Source organism: Acinonyx jubatus, chromosome A2 (genome assembly GCF_027475565.1).
Source record: "Acinonyx jubatus isolate Ajub_Pintada_27869175 chromosome A2, VMU_Ajub_asm_v1.0, whole genome shotgun sequence".
NCBI classification, from domain to species: Eukaryota; Metazoa; Chordata; class Mammalia; order Carnivora; family Felidae; genus Acinonyx; species Acinonyx jubatus.
Window position 1 is genome coordinate 103690136 of NC_069383.1, and position 16772 is coordinate 103706907.

Below are 16772 nucleotides of genomic sequence, written 5' to 3' on the forward strand. Positions count from 1 at the left end.
CTGAGTACGTGGGTTAGACGGCCAGATCTCTTTAAATGGTGTGCTTTTTTATTCCCCCTAAATCGAATCTGTTTTTCTGATTTGGATGTTGTGATAGCTGGTGCTCCAGCAGCCATTTTGGGATATAAGGGAAATTCTAAAGATGGCAGAGCTGGGTTTTTGAGGTCTGTGGAGCCACTGTATCAGCATCTACCAGAATAACAGGCAAATAGCCATTGCCCATTGAATATTGTTGATATGCTCTGATGCTCCCTCATCCTCACAGACCTTATCCCACTTCTCCATCTGTGACGACCCAGACTCGTGGTAACTACTCCACAAAGTTGGTTCCTGCACCCTGGTTAGAAGGAAGCACTCCGTGTGGCCCTAGGGCAGGAGTGCTTGTTGCCCGCAGACCTCACCTTGCCTTCCCCGCATCACCACGTGCTTCTCAAGGTCACGGACCATGTGGGTTTTTTACTTGCTGGCCTACCAACCTCACGTTTACCGTACCCACCATGTATTTATGGACACAGAATGGGCTCAATAGTATGGATCGAAAGAATGAATGTGTGTGTGCGTGCATGTGTGTGTGTGTGTGTGTGTGTGCACGCGCGTGTGCACATAAAGGGCTCTGAATTACTCAAGTGTGTGAAACTGACTTGTAACGTACCAGCGACATCCTGCAGCAAAACCACCACCGGGCTGAAATATTGCAACACACCGAAGGAAAGTCAGAGAGGAAAGGAAAGTCAGAGAGGAAAACACACCCAAACCAGTCTGAAAATGTCAAGTGTCTCTATCCCCCACTTAGGAGGGGGGAGTTTGTGATTAAGCTGAAGTCTTTATGTCATATTCATGAATACCAAATAGTGGGGGAGGGTGGGTGCAGCAGCGGGGGGGGCGGGGGTGGCGGCGGGGGACAATATTTCACGAAAGGTTTTAGAATGATCGTGTTCTGCTGTTTTCCAGTTCGACATCCACTAAACCAAGCCAACTATAACAGTCAGTCCCCCACTGTTTACTCTTCTAAAAATATACTCCTTGTTTGCTTTCTCCAATCCTGATTTTGGGTGAGGGTTTTTATCTATCCTGTGTTCAAATATCCGGGTGAAGATAAGCTACACGATAAAAGATAGGTTGCTGGAACCGGGGTAATCACTACGATCTCTGCCTTATGAAGTACCATCCTCAGAATGCTTCCAAAAGAAGGAAGTTGGTTTAAAAGTCTCAGTTGTGTGACCGTAAGCCCAAAGGTCTTAAGACAAATGTCTAGCTGCAAAGGTGTAAAATATCCGCATGACTTATACATGCAGTGACATTTTCAACACTAACATAAGATCTGACCTTTTGTGTCCAGTCTTCTGGGGTATGGAGCTCGCACATACAAGTTTCTTTTCTCTTCCTGTTGACTGTTCAAAGGCCTACTGGGAAGCACCACCTCCAAGAAAACGGCAGCTCAAAGAATCCCCGAGAGCGGAACGTTGCAGACTCAAACAAATGTTAACCTTTTCAAGCTTTAAAAGATCTAGAGTGGATGCATTTCCCCCTTAGCTTTTTAAACCGGATCCCTAACATGCAAAGAAATACACAACTTCGTTCCGAGAATCGGGCGACGCAAAAGCGCACCTCATTTATTCACTACAGTAGAACCATGTTCCCGGGTCTTGGGCTTTATTGATCAATTCAACAACAATCATAACAAAGGATTACATCCTCCACTTTGACAATGAGACTGTGTTAGAACGGGGGGGGGGGGGGGGGTGGTGGCATCCTAAAACCCTAAATTGCAACTTCTTTAGGAAAGCATGATTCATGTGATTCATGTGAAACTGAAATCATTCAAACAAAAACTCTCTGTGATTGGCTGAATCCTAACAAGTTAAAAAGATCTCTAGTATCGAATGGTATCAGGAAAAGACAGATGTTAGTGAAATCCTGCGTCTGGAAAGAAAAGGGACAGGAATCTCACAAGCTTTGAGCCCCAAGCTACTATTACTCAAAACTTTAATTGGATAAGGTCGAACTTTCAAATGAAATGAATGCAGCTGTCCATGGAGATTTGGGAAAAAATGTTATTCAAAGAAGGTTGAGAAACATCTCAAAACTCAGAAACGCCTGGCAAGAAACCATTTTCAGGGACGGACACACTCACTTCACGCCTGTTGCCATCAGATGCAGAATGTCAACCCGCCGTGGCCCTCTGGAGCCACTTCACGGGACTTTTTATCTGAAGAGACTAGGGCAGTAACTCCGAGAATGGCTTAGTTGGTAGAAAATTTTCAAGTGTTTGGAAGGTAATGTTTATTTACTACGTATCGCACTAATTTTCCTGGCAAAATGAGAAGGTAACTAGACAGTGTGCGTCATTGATTTTAAAACCGAGAGAATGCCAGGAAGTATTAAGAAAATTAAGAAATTAAGAAAAACAGAATACATCCACATTATATTGCTTTCCGTACCTCCCTATATTTAAAATCTGCACAACTCTGGTAAAACTGTTATAAATGGCAGAGAGTACCCAGTTCAATTTACTCAATTTTGCTAAAGGGTTCACTAAAAAGCTCCTGAATTCTGATTTCTTTAAAAAAAGCAGCTTTTGTATGAAAAAAAAATGGCAATTTTCATATGTCCTACCATAGAACATCCAGTATTACAAAAAAAATGGTATTTAAATCCTTGAATTTTTATTTAGACACATGTCAGCGTATCTAGTAAAATGGGGCAAAAATGGAAAATAGCCTGAGCTACTATTTCCTAAACAAATCAGTCGGGAAAGTTACTAGCCCTGGCCGCCTCAGTTTCCTTAAAGGTACAGTGAAATGTTCGGAACGGATGATCTCTGGCAGAGCCTTTCCAGCTCCAAGATGTCTCAGTCGGGACTCGAGGGTCCCTCGTGCCCCCGTCACCAAGAAGCCGGCCCCTCCTTGGCTTGACAAACCATGCAGGGGGATGCCCTAAAAGTCTACAGAAACCAATCTTTGAGGTGGCTGGTTATCAGTTAGCAGTTTCAAAAAGGAAATGAGAAAGTATGGATTTGACCAACAGAAGCCAGACCCCCAGCACCTCCGGGGCGCTCGGGCTTCTCTGGTCCTCCAGGATGACTTTTTAACCAAAGACAAGGTATTATTCCTCTTAGAAACGTCTCCTTTCGTGCTTAGATAGGCAGGTGATCGGGCTGGTGACAGCTGGTAGATGGAGCCCGGGTGCACGGTGAAGCTTTCTGTTGCTCGGTAACAAAATTAATAAATACCTGACGAAAGGATGAAAACCATCGTTAACGTGTAAGAACACTAGACCTTTTCTTCTCAACTATTAGACGAAAGGGCACCTTAAAGCACAGCCCCACTTGCCCCCAAACCACAAGCCACTCATTCATACCACCCGCCTAGAAACCACCATAAGCAGGTAAGTCCTTTGAGGACAATTATTAGATCGCCTGGAAATTTTGGATGCCTCAAGCGCGGCTTGAGAGAGAAGCTGTGATTTAATTCTACATGCTGGCACTCAGTAAAGTGAGCACTTTGCTTCCCAAAGTCCACTAAGGATCACTTACAGCAGAGTCCCCTTAGACGTTTGGGGGGGGGGGCAAGCAAAACGAAGAAGGGAAGGTTAGCAGGGCACGATCTCCCCAGTAAACAACCAGTCTGCTTGTCTACAAACCGGAGCCCTGCTAAATACGTACCTTTTTTTTTTAAGTTTATTTATTTATTTTGAGAGGAGAGACAGAGACAACACAAGTGGGGGAGGGGCAGAAAGAGAGGGAGTGAGAGGAACTCAGGCTGGCTCAGCACTGTCAGGGCAGAGCCTGATGTGGGGCTCCAACCCAGCAAGCCATGAGATCATGACCTGAGCTGAAGTTGGATGCTCAACCGACTGAGCCCCCCCCCCAGGGGCCCCCTAAATATGTACCTTAAGTGGACAGCTGACAAGAAACAAACCATCCTGTGTTGTAAAACCAGTGAGTAATTTAAAGAAAGAATGACCTCAAGAAGTAATCTGGCTACTTTTAAAATCAGCTGCAGGGGTAGGGGTGGGGGGTGCCTGGGTGGCTCAGTCGGTTAAGCATCTGACTTCGGCTCAGGTCACAATCTCGAGGTTTGTGAGTTCGAGCCCCGCATCGGGCTCTGTGCTGACAGCTCAGACCCTGGAGCCTGTTTTGGATTCTGTGTCTCCCTCTCTCCGCCCCTGCCCCACTCGTGCTGTGTTGTCTTTCTCTCTCAAAAATAAATAAATGTTGGGGCGCCTGGGTGACTCAGTCGGTTAAGCGTCCAACTTCAGCTCAGGTCACGATCTCGCGGTCCGTGAGTTCGACCCCCGCATCGGGCTCTGGGCTGATGGCTCAGAGCCTGGAGCCTGCTTCCGATTCTGTGTCCCCCTCTCTCTCTGCCCCTCCCCCGTTCATGCTCTGTCTCTCTCTGTCTCAAAAATAAATAAACATTAAAAATAAATAAATAAATAAATGTTGAAAAAAAATAATTAAAATCAGCTGGGGAGGCCTCAAGCAGGTACCAAAATGCAACCCGCCGATGCGTTCAAGATACAATACCTGTTCCAAAGTGGTTTGGTTGATGGAGTAACGTTGGATGCTCAGGAAGGTCTTATTGCCTTCCAGAACCCTGAACAGGTCGGCCAAGCACTCCCACTGCTTCGGCACGTGGTATTCCAGCAAGTTAAGACGCTGCCCCTAAAAGCCAAAAGCAAACCGTAAACTGTATCACACGACTGGCCGCAAAAAAGTCGATCACAGGATATTTAACTGCTAAGTAAATGACGGTTTTTTTTAAACCACACACCCAAATACCGGCTGGGGTGTGGGTCCATTCTGGGTCCCCAGTGCGTGCGTACTGATGACTGATTCTGAGGCAGAGCAAGTGGGTGGTCCCCCTCAAGGCCAAGTCGCCGATCTGCCCCTTATATGCCCCCCAACATGCCATAAGGGGGGGAAGAGCGCTCCAGGGGTGAGGGGGTACGGAGCACTAGCTGAGAAGGAGGACCTGTCGAGTAAGGAGATGCACGGAGGACCTGAACTTGGCTGGGACGTGAGGAGAGATCCCTGTCGCCCTCACCATTAGCTGGCAGAGCAGCTCTTGGTGGGAGAGCAAACCTTCCGACCCCTGTCGGCACATGTGCAGAGCAGGGTAACAGCACGTGTGTCCTCGGGCTATTTGGAGCTGTTCATGAGCACGAACCACCGGCCTTGTACAGCATGCTTATCGATGGATTTCGCTCGGTGGCTCTTGTGGAAATAGACAGGTGACAGCTATTTTACAGACCAGAACCTATTAGAATTTATGACAAACAAGGACCACACAGCTATCCAAGGTATTCTACATACACGGCACTTCTAAAATGCTACTGTGCGTAGGAATCACTGGGTCACGTCCTCAGATGCCGATCTGGATTTGGTTGGTTGGGGCTTGGGATCCTGCAGATCCTACCAGCTCCCAGGTGACAAAGACACTGCTGGTTCAGGGATCACTTGGCATCACGTTAGTGGAGGATTACGATCCACGCACCGTGCACCCCTTGTGAAAATAGTGCTGAAACCACCAAGCCTCTAAACCCCGCAGCAAATGCCTGGAAGAAATTCCTTTCTGCAATCTTTCCTTCCTGGACGAAACATGACTGGGCCCACGGGTAACAGGCCTACGAAACCACAGTTCACTCTGGGAGACCCAACAAACTGGCCGGATGGGCTCATCATCCTTCACAGTGATCAAGCAACATGTGCTCGCCCTTTGCTATTTTCAGTGGGGAAGGGGGGAGCCTATGTTTTGTAATGAGGCTAAGACAACAGGTGAGGACTCGTAAAGGCATGGAATTAAAACAGGGAACAAGGTAAATGTGCTTATAAGATTTATTTTTTAAAAAATTGTTTTAATGTTTACTTATTTTTGAGAGAGAGAGAGATAGAGTGAGAGCAGGGGAGGGGCAGAGAGAGAGGGAGACACAGAACCCGAAATAGGCTCCAGGCTCTGAGCTGTCAGCACAGAGCCCAACATGGGGCTTGAACACATGAACAGTGAGATCATGACCTGAGCTGAAGTTGGACGCCCAAATGACTGAGCCACCCAGACGCCCCTTCTCAGATTTCTTGTGCTCAAAACAAAGAAGTCATATAGAATATCAGCACTACCTTAAACTGGATCCCTGGAAAATGGAGCTTCAAGCAGTCAGAAACCACACTGTGTGGACTGGTTTCCTTACAGAGCCAAATCTTGACTGTATAGCCATCACCGAACCTGAAAGTTAAACGAAATTAAAATACGGTTACAGCTCTTTGGACGTAAGATGGGCAACTTCCAAGTCCATTTCTGCAGGGCTCCAGAAAAGAAAGTCAGTATGCCAAATCAATGGGAGATTTTGGATCTTCAAATATACAATACTCAGAAGTTAATTATAACTCAGTGATGCCGTTTTCTGTACTCCACTGACACAGACACGGATTGATCTTTAAAAACAAAACCAGCAAGCCCTGGAATCAATGCTTATTCAGTAAAAGAGGAAAGTTGAACGCGGACTGAAAGCAGAGTGACGAGCTCGAGAAATCGGAGCCAGGACGAAGACCAGTCCTGATATACACTGCTGCCCCAGGTCCGCGGTGATTAAGTGGGGGGGGCGGAAGGAGACAGGGAGCACCCAAGCAGTCAGCGGGGCGATCGCTTCTTCATCCCATAAAACAACCCTCCCAAGCATCCCCTGACCCAGCAGGTGCGGTCACTGCAGGATGTTGCTGCCTGGGAGGTCCGGTTCCCAACGCCGCGGAGCTGTGGCCGGGCGACCACACGTGTGGTGACAGCCACACCACAGAGCGATCTCCGAGGGTCACCTCCAGGAATTTATGGGGCTTCCAAAAATAGGTTTGTGATTCCACCACCTTATCCCAGGTGCCTCGCGTGGTGCTGGGCACATAACAGCATCTCAGTAAAGATCCATGAATACACCATGAGGACAGCAGATCTGTCTATTTTGTTCACAAACAGATCAATCCCAAGTATCCAGAACTAATAACGATGAGTTGAATGAATGAACGAATGAATGAATGAATGAATGGACCAGATGGCATGCCCAGACCTTTACAAGCACCTTCATTTACTTAAATGCAACAGAAAATTTAATTTGTCGTGAAGTTGACCCCAAGATGCTTACGGTCAAATCATTTTTCAGGTGCATCCGTCTGGTGCAGAAGGATCCCCAAGATAATGTGACTCTGCTCAGGGACACGGAGCACCCGAGATCCTAATCCAGGTTCTGATTTCCTGCTCCTGCCCTGACTTCAAATTTCCCCCGACATGTGAGCCTGGCCCCAACCACCCCCACCATCCAGGGCTGATGGTCTGGAGTCCACCCGCTCATGGCTGAGAGACCGTAGAGGACTCTGATGAAACAGAAATGAAAGCAGGCAGAGAAACACTACTGGACTGTCTCCTGAGCTGCCCTGGAGCCTTCGTGAAGGCCGTGCTGGGTCAGTGCCGGAGTGTGAGTCCTGGCTGCTCCTATGCTCGGGAGCAGGGCTCACCTGCCGTGTGGCTTGCTCACCCGGTTCCTCCAACCCGCCTTCATCACAGCCTCCCAAGTGGGGGTGTGTTTCCACATCTCATATCTTACGTGGGGAATCGTGTCCACGCAGGAAGTCATGTCCTGGGGGCACGGTGGAGGACAGGTGTGCTTCTGGTCTAGTCGTCGTTCTGAGTCTGACAGTGTGTGTGCCATTGACGCCGAGCCCCGGTGGCCAGCCGGGTTAGAACACATCCCCTCTCTCCACATCCCAGACGTGGGACCCGGGCATCACATCTTCACGTCGGGGAAGGGGTAACACCACCAGCTGCCTGTTAAGGGTGTCAGGGGACTGAATGGTTTTCTCGGAAACCACCCGGGACCGCGTCTGGCACTGAGTGACTTAAGTAAATACATACCCAGTGAAATTTAGTTTCTGCCAAGGACGGGACCCAAATGGAAGAACACTGGCTTTGGCATCAAGGACCTCACGTGTATTCAGGAAACACAGATGAACCCATTAGAACACGGATCGGAAGCGCGTAGGACATAAAGCACAAAGGTGGGAGGGGACAGTGCGCACAGATGACATCACTCCTCCAGGTACGTGGGGATCCACGCACCATCAGCGGAAACCGCATCTCTGCGGTCACGTTTTGCTAGCGCATTTGGAAAAACCCATGCTAAATTCTCACTATAAACATACACGTTGATATTCAAAAATCTTTCAGATGAGGTTTCCTTTGAACTAAGTCACTTCCAACTTTACTCCAGATGATCCGAATTACAACACTCTTTACGGAAAACAACAACAACAACAACAACAACAACAAAAACGCTTCACAAGAAAACGTTCCTGAAAGAGGCTGGCAAGCGTCTGAGGATCTCTCTGGGGTAGTCAACAAGACTTCTGGGCAGAAGATTATAGAATTCATTTATGATGCAAGAATCTAATTTATGTTAGCTTTACTTTCTCATTTCTGCCTATAACCTACACGTTTATGCCAATGAGCCAAACTCAGAAGGGATTTGTTTGATTCGGGCACTTTCTAGTCTAAAGGCTTTCAGAGCAGCACCTGTCCTTCGTTTACCTATCCCGTCATTGGTCTAACACACCTGAACGACCCTCCGGGTCCACATCAGGGAAACGTACTCCGTGTGCTCTTCCAACCTCCGTGTGCACGGAACAGGACAGGGGGCATTTCCTCTCTGTAAAATGTGGAATTGGGAGGCCCAAAGAGGTCTGGAGACTACACTGTCAGCTTTTTCTGGAAGAGATGGGACACTCTAGCTGTCTTACTCCAGAACTGTGTCTCTTCATCATAGCTGCCCTTTTTGTTTCAACCAGTTAATTCTGGTTCAGAAAACACTCCAATCACCGCCTATGCCAATCAGGATGGTCGCAAGGAGGGTAGATCCAAGGTATTTGCACGAAGAGAGCCTCTGACTAATAAATCAGTAGCAGCACTTGGTGGGCAACCCCAGCAACCGTCCCAGGGGGGACGTGGTCTTGGCAAAGAGCCTCCACAGGCTTTTGAGTTTACAGGCAAGATTGGGTTGCTGACACAGCTTCACAATAAAGAGCAGTTGGACCTGCGTCACATCTCTCTCCAGGAAGATCCCTCTCTACGGCCAGGGTGTCACTTTCCTAAACGACAGCCTGCAGACCCAGCTTTCAGAACCTGGACCAAAGCTGCCACGGGGAACGGCCAGCAGAAGGGCCTGTGCCAGCCTCAAGGCTGAGGTCTCCCATTCAAAGCCAAACTCAGTCCACTGGATTCTCTGTGATGTGATGGGTGCCTTCCTCTGTGACCCACACCAGCTCACCCTTCCTCCGAGCACTGAACGCGTGTATTCACTGCTCAGAGCACGAGACCTGCTCGGGGCGTGGGGGCTTTGTGGGGAAGGCCCTGCTGAGCTGTCGGGGAACTGGGACGCCCTCCCCTTGTGCCCCCAGGTACGCGGAGCCTCCTTCTAGTGCCTTGGCTGTCACAGGAGAGCTGCTGGAAGCCAGGAATCTTCTTCCCGGGAGCACAGGTCCTACTGATGAGATAATGATGCAGTCTGATGCAGTCACAACCACATTTCCTTCTTCACTGAATAGCAAAATGTTCCACGTGGTTCTAGAACTTTTTCCTTCTTCTTGGAATAACTGAGGGGCGTCACTAGAAAGCAAGACGCAAGAGCCACATCTGCAGGAGGGATGAACAGGTGGGCTCATCTCCGGATGACAGTGTTTCGCCCGACAAGCAGGCAACGCAGCTTGTCGTGTGTACGGGGCGGGGGGGTGAGGTCACATTGTAAGACCTGCTCACTCGTCTGGCCTCCTGCCCATCCCCCTCGTCTCTGAACCTCCTCCTTCACGTCACAGATGCCCCGGAATCAAGGTGGCTTTTGAAAGCTGACAACGTTATGGGTGATTTTCTACATCTCTCGGTCTTAACAAACAGGCATCTCCTTCTTGTTTTCCTTTTCATTTCGGAAGAGAAAGTGGGAATACAAATGTGGCCATTAGCCATGCCGCTGAAATCCCGACACCACAATTTCCATTCTGAGTAACAGGAGACAACTTCCACTTGAGGCAGAAGGATCCAAAAAGGTTCTTCATTGTTGAAATGGGTCACTGATGGGATTTTCTGATTCTGAACAAAATCACAAAAGTTCCTCCTTTTATTCCAGGTAATAATCCTGCGTGAAAGCAGAGGTCTAGGCGTGGCTGGGTAGTTCAGTTTGTTAAGCACCTGACTCTTGGTTTCGGCTCAGGTCATGAAACCGGGGTCATGAGTTCCAGCCTTGCGTGGGGCTCCGTGCTGAGAGCACAGAGCCTGCTTGGGATTCTCTCTCTCCTTCTCTCCCTCTCTCCCTCCCCCTCCCCAACTCATACTCTCTCTCTCTCTCTTTCAAAATAAGTAAGTAAACTTTTAAAAAGAAAAGGAAAGGTCTGTAAGACAACTACAAAAATTATTTCAGGGAGCAGGCTGGGTCACTTTCCAAACAGCGTTTTCTTTCTGTGTTTCCCAAAGCCACCGTAGCAATCAGAAAACACACAGAAGACAAAGAAGGAGGTCAGGTGGTCTTATCATTCATAGGACTCTGGGCACAGCCCCCCGTAAATTTCCAGAAGATAGCACAGACACTAAAAGGAAAATCCTATGAAGTGGCACGTGTTCCTAAAGAAAAAAAAAAATCCAACGCCTGATCACCTAAGAGAATGGCATTTCTGCGGGTCGGGTGCCCATCCATCCAGCGTGGCGTAAGAGCCAGAAGGGAAAGGGAAACGTAGCTGGCGCCGATGTTCTGCCACATCAGACATCATAATGTGGCCGACGCTGGGGATGTTGCTGCTGCGGGGGGCCACCAGGCTGGTCTCACGCCACGGGCTCCCGACAGGCAGTGGGAGCAAAGGCGGCCACGCTCGTCCTGGGTCTTCTCCATGAGGTCACCGACGTCATCAAGCCAACACCCCGTGGAGGCAGACGGGGCGGCTGACTCCCCGGCTTGATGAGCGTCGCCGGAGAGAAGCCCCGAGGACTTGGCGGGGGAGACGCGGACGAGGAAGACACCGCCACTCACACGACGAGCCTTCACAGCTAGACGCCGCCCAGCCACCCCCCCTGCGAACACCCCGGCTTCGTGGAGCATCTCAGCGGAGGGGAGGGTTCTTGCCGGCACAGAAGCAAACTCTTCTCTCCGCGTGGAGGTGATCTGGGGGTGATGGCCCTTTCAGAAGGTGCGATGAAAGCTCTTCTGCATTCAGGTTCTACCGACTCTAGTCGGACCCCATGCAGCAGAGACTTTAAAGCAGTTAATAGGAGGGGCGCCTGGGGGGGCTCAGTCGGTGAAGTGTCCGACTCTTGATTTTGGCCCGGACCATGATCTTACAGTTTGTGAGTTCGAGCCCCATGCTGGGTTCGGCACTGACAGTGCAGAGCCTGCTTGGGATTCTGTCTCCCTCCCTGTCCCCCCCCTGCTCGTTCCCTCTCTCCCTCTCTTCCTCCCCCCAACTCTCAAGATAAATAAATACACCTTAAAAAAACAACAAAAAGATAATAATAGAGTAATAAGAAAAATGAATGGTTCTCTTAGCAGACAGGAATTGCTTTTAGGTGCAGCCCCCCCTCCCCTTGTCGAGAAGACACTTCGATAAGGCAGATTAGAGCAAAAGTCTCTGGGCCTGAATGTGGCTGAGACGTTCCTGCTGGACCCCAGGTGGACACGTGTGGGCCGCCCGGGGAGGCAAGAGAACAAGGAAAAGGGAATTTGGGCTGGGCCAGGTGGACGGAAAGCTCTGAGGCCACCTCGCTCCCACGTCCACACTCAACGGGGAAGCGCCTGAGGTCACAGTTGCTTGAGAAAAATGTGCTGGGAGCTGTGAACAACGAGAGAGGCCACAGCTGGATTGACCCGGCTCCCAGCCCAGGCAGCTGGCTCTCAGGGGGGACCCCAAGTACCACCTTGGTACCAGGGGGGACCCGTCAGGTACACAGTTGACCTGACGCACCAGGAATTCACAGAACCCTCGCGGGCATCAAATCAGGCAGGTCTTCCTACGAGTCCCGTGGGCAGGGAAGGCCCCAGTGACAGAGGGGTTGTCAAGACGAATCATCAAAACGGGGACCATTTTCCTAGTCTGACACCGGATCCCTCGAACCACAGATTACAAACCAGATGATCGGTAACGAAGCACATGTTAGCAGGGACCAGCTTTCTACAATACGTTGCCAGGTGTGTGTACAGAAAGCAACTCCCCAGTTTCTCCATAAATGACTTGCTGGACTGATTTCCTAGGGATGGTCTCATCAAAGGGCTGGTACATGCCCTTCCCAAATGTCACTGAGTCATTCAGATGTGCTTTTACAACTAAACACACGTACAATAGCGGGAGGGGAACAGGTGCTCGTAAAGCTTCAGAAACAATGAGCCTGAGCGCCCCGTTTCTTAACATATTTTACTTATTTGGGGGGAGAGCCCAAGTGGGGGAGGGGCAGAGAGCGAGGGAGACACAGAATCCGAAGCGGGCTCCAAGCTCCGAGCCATCGGCACAGAGTCCGACGTGGGGCTCGAACTCACGAGCGGCGAGATCATGACCCGAGCCGAAGTCGGACGCTCCACTGACGGAGCCACCCAGGCGACCCTCAGCGCCCCATTTTAAGGTCACAGTCATGTTGGAGTGTAGGTATGAAACTAGCATCGAGTGGGCATAAACGGACGTTTTTGAAAAAGGGTGGCCAGACTTCTGGCATGATGCTGTAAGTGCTCCACGGACCCATTTCCCAGCAAAAATGCTGAGAATTATCAACAGCAACTACTTACAAGGTCTGGAAATGGTCTTTAGGGCAGACGGAAGTGAAAGAACACGAACTCAGAAAGTCCAGGGAGGGGCACCTGGGTGGCTGAGTCAGTTAGGTGCCTCACTCTTGCTTTTGGCTCAGGTCATGACCTCCCAGTTCATGAGTTCGAGCCCCATATCGGGCTCTGTGCTGACAAGGCAGAGCCTGCTTGGGATTCTCTCTCTCTCTCTCTGTCTCTCTCCCCCCTTCCCCCACTCATGCTCTGTCTCTCTCTTTCTCCACCCCTACCCCCCACTCATGCTCTCTCTCTCTCTCTCTCAAAATAAATAAACATTTTAAAAAATTGTTTAAGTCTAGGGAAACTAAGAAGAGTGAGACCCTGTGGCATCTGACCTGAGCCCCATTCTCTGCGAGCTGCTCCCAGCCCAGCAGGACAAAACCCACACTCCAGACAATGCTATCAGAACACACGGGCCTCCTCCTGGCTCCCGGCCGTGGCCCCACCTCCCTGGCAGGACCAGAGTGCCACCATGCCCCATCCCGCCCCCACCCTGGTACCTACTGCGGAGGCTGAGTTCTGGAAAATTCGACAAGACGTGGGGGCTTCCCTCTTCCGCCCAGCACTCATTCATGGCATAAGGCTCTCCACTGGGCGGACGGAGAGAAAGGAAAGCTCGCCCCTTGCTCTGGCTCCCGCCCCGGGTGGCCCCACACCGGCAGGCGCATGCCGAAGAGGACCCGAGGCCAATGCCCACCCTGCGGCGTGGGGCACTCAGCTCCTGAACGAGGTGTCGCTCCAACAGACGCCTACCGCTGTCCTCATACCCCGTTCCACAGCCACGGCTTGGAGACTCTGCCTTGGAAGAGAAGCAGGCCATGAGGCAGGTGATTCCCAGTCTCTCCCCAAAGGGTCCGACCCTATTTGCAGCAGAGCGTGGAGAAGTTCCAGCCCAAGGCCCTCATGAGAGTCAGCAGAGGTTGCTGTAAGAGGCGAGGGGGACGTGGGGGCATGCGCTGCACACACAGGCCAACTGGCTGGTGTGCGGGACGGAACCGAGGAAAGAGCACACTGGAAGGAGCCTCCTGCGGTCAGAGCAAAGCTCAAACACTGGCCGTGGGAAGCGTCCGTTCAAAGAAGCCCAAATTCGACTGGATTACGCTGTGGAGCATTTTATGTCCCAGGACACTGTTGACATCAGTAGCAATCAGTGATGCTAACAGCTGGGCGTGGTCAAGGAGTGAGGCACAAGGCTCTGGGCAAAGCACCATCACCCTCTGGGGTGACTGTGGGCACACCCTGGGCTGCCCCCTGAGAAGCCTCATCAGACGACTCACACGGTGATGGGGGCAGAAACGGGCTTCGCTAAAACTAACCAAATAATCACTAAACACAGAGACAAGCAGAAAACCGTAAGAAGCCCAAGGCGGAAGCCAATGCCCAGAACTGCTGCAACGTATCATCAAAATGCCTGGTTTCCAATATAAAATTATGACACATAGACAGAAACAGGAAAGTATGACCCATACGCCAAAAAAATAAATAAAACCAAACCAAAACAAAACAAAACGTTAAGCAACAGAAAGTGTTTCTGAAAGCAGCCAGATGGTGGATTCACAAAGACTTCCAAGTGGTGATTGTAGATACGCTGCAAGAACATAAAGAAACTGTGATTAAAGAAGCAGAGGAAGGTAGAAGAGCATCGCATCGAATACAGCAAACACAGACGGTCAGGGAAGAGACAGACACTCACGGAGACGCATGTGGGAACGCCAGGGCTGAATAATACGGATGAAATAAAAACGCACTCCAGAGGCTCCGGAGTTTGACTCTGCAAAAGGAAGGATTCATAAGCTGGAAGGTAGATTGATAGAAGTTATGTAATCAAAACACAGACAGAAATGAATGAAGGAGAACGAGCAGAGCCTCAGGTGAGTGTGGGACCCCGTGAACGAGATGAACAGGGGACTCCTCACCAGAAGTAACGGAGAACAGAACCCACTGAAATGTTACCATTTAATTACATTTAAACACTTAAAGTGCTCAAAAAAAAAAAAAAAAAAAACCATAAAAACTGCCAGCCAAGAATCCTATGTCCACAAATGTTATCTTTCAAAATGAAGGCAAAATGAAAACATTTCCAGATAAAAACTGGGAGAATTTAACTGGATTCTCAATCCAAGAAATTCTGAACTAAGAACTTACTTTAGCCTCAAAGTGGGTTCCAGACAGTCATTTAAATCCATGTGAAAAGGTGACTATATAATTACAACAGACAGGAAAAACGCGTATCCTCTCCCTTTCTTCCCTTAACTGATTTTAAAAGCAATTATATAAACAATATGTAGTTGTGTTATTGGGCCTATCACATAAAAATGCAGTCAACATGCCAGCAACAGCCCAAAGGAAGCGAGAGGAAGCAAAGCTGTGTCCACCTATGAAAGGCACTTCAGGTGACAACTTCGATCCACAGGAAAAGGGTAAGGGAACAAGGAATGTTATGTAAGGAAGGGAATATAACAAAAGCTATAAATATATACTTGCTCTCCTTCTTTGTGACAGCTTCTTTAGAAGACTGAAACATGTAAAAAATGATATGCAGTGATAATTACAGCCACCTGTTCTTGGTGGTAACACTGATAAATGTTATGTGATAACACAGAGGCAGAAATGCGATATGGGACATTTCTGTGTTTCACTGGAGCTAAGTTAGCTTCAACCTGAAGCTAATTCTGGTAGTTAGTATGTATATGGTAAGCCCCAGAGCATCCGTGAAGGCTATAACAAAAATATATAGGTATAGTGGAAAAATCACCAAGAAATTAATATGCTGTGTTAGAAGATGTTAGAAAACAGGGGCACCTTGGTGGCTCAGTCAGTTGAGCATCCAACATCGGCTAGGGTCACGATCATGTTCTGTGAGTTTGAGCCCTGCGTTGGGCTCTCTGCTGCCAGCACAGACCCTCTGTCCCCCTTGCTCCCTGCCCCTCCCCCACTTGCATTCTATCTCTCAAAAATAAACATTTAAAATAATAATAATAATAATAATAATAATAATAATGTTGGGTAAAACAGCCTGGAAAAAGATGAACAAGGAAATAGCAAACTTTAACAACCCACTATAAACCAACAATACCTAAAAGCCATCTGTAGCACTCCCTACCAAACAGAACAATATATATTATTCTCAAGTACACATCGAACCTTCTCCAGGACAGACCATATAGAAGGCCATAAAGCAAACTTCACTAAATTTAAAAGGACAGGGGCGCCTGGGTGGCTCCAGTCAGTTGAGCATCCAACTTCAGCTTAGGTCACGATCTCACAGTTAACGAGTACAAGCCTCGCGTTGGGCTCTGTACTGATGGCTCAGGGCCTGGAGCCTGCTTTGGATTCTGTGTCTCCCTCTCTCTCTGTCCCTCCCCCGCTCATGCTCTGTCTCTGTCTCAAAAATAAACATTAAAAAAAAACTTAAAAGGACAGAAATAATGACGCGTACATTCTCTGATAATGAGGATATGGAATTAGAAATACATTACAGAAAGGCTTTGGAAAATTAACAAAAAAAATTAAACAAAATCCCCTAAATAATCAATAAGCCAAAGAATAAATCACAGGAAAAATTAGAAAATGCTTTGCGATAAAAGGAAACGAAAGCTCAAAGTACCAAATGTGTGGGGTGCAGTTAAAGCAACACTTAGAGAAAAATGTACAGTTTCAAATAACTATATTAAAAAATTAAGAAAGATCAGAAAACAATAACCTAATCTACTATCTAAGACACCAGAAGGGCAAACTAAACTTAAGAAGAAGGAAGGAAACAATTAAGATCAGAGTGGAATTTAATGAGCTAGAGAAAAGGAAAGGAACAGAGAAAAATCAATGCAACAAAAAAGCTAGTCCTTTGAAATAATCAGCAAAACTGACAAACCTTTAGTTAAATTAATCAAGTAAAAAAGACTCCTAATTACTAGAATCAGAAAGGAAAGATGAGGCATTACTAC

At 48.6% G+C, this 16772-nt stretch overlaps 1 protein-coding gene across 1 annotated transcript in view; it reads right to left on the reverse strand.

Moving 5' to 3' along the window:
- Positions 1 to 1438: 1438 nt before the first annotated feature.
- ABCA13 (ATP binding cassette subfamily A member 13) overlaps positions 1439 to 16772 on the reverse strand; it is a 395180-nt gene continuing 379846 nt past the window's right edge. The window contains exons 60-62 of the mRNA XM_027045998.2: positions 6119 to 6224; positions 4529 to 4666; positions 1439 to 3232 (exon numbers count right to left, since the gene is read on the reverse strand). Of these exons, the coding sequence (XP_026901799.1) occupies positions 3137 to 3232; positions 4529 to 4666; positions 6119 to 6224 (340 nt within the window). The 3' untranslated portion in view covers positions 1439 to 3136. The remainder of the gene's footprint in view (positions 3233 to 4528; positions 4667 to 6118; positions 6225 to 16772) is intronic.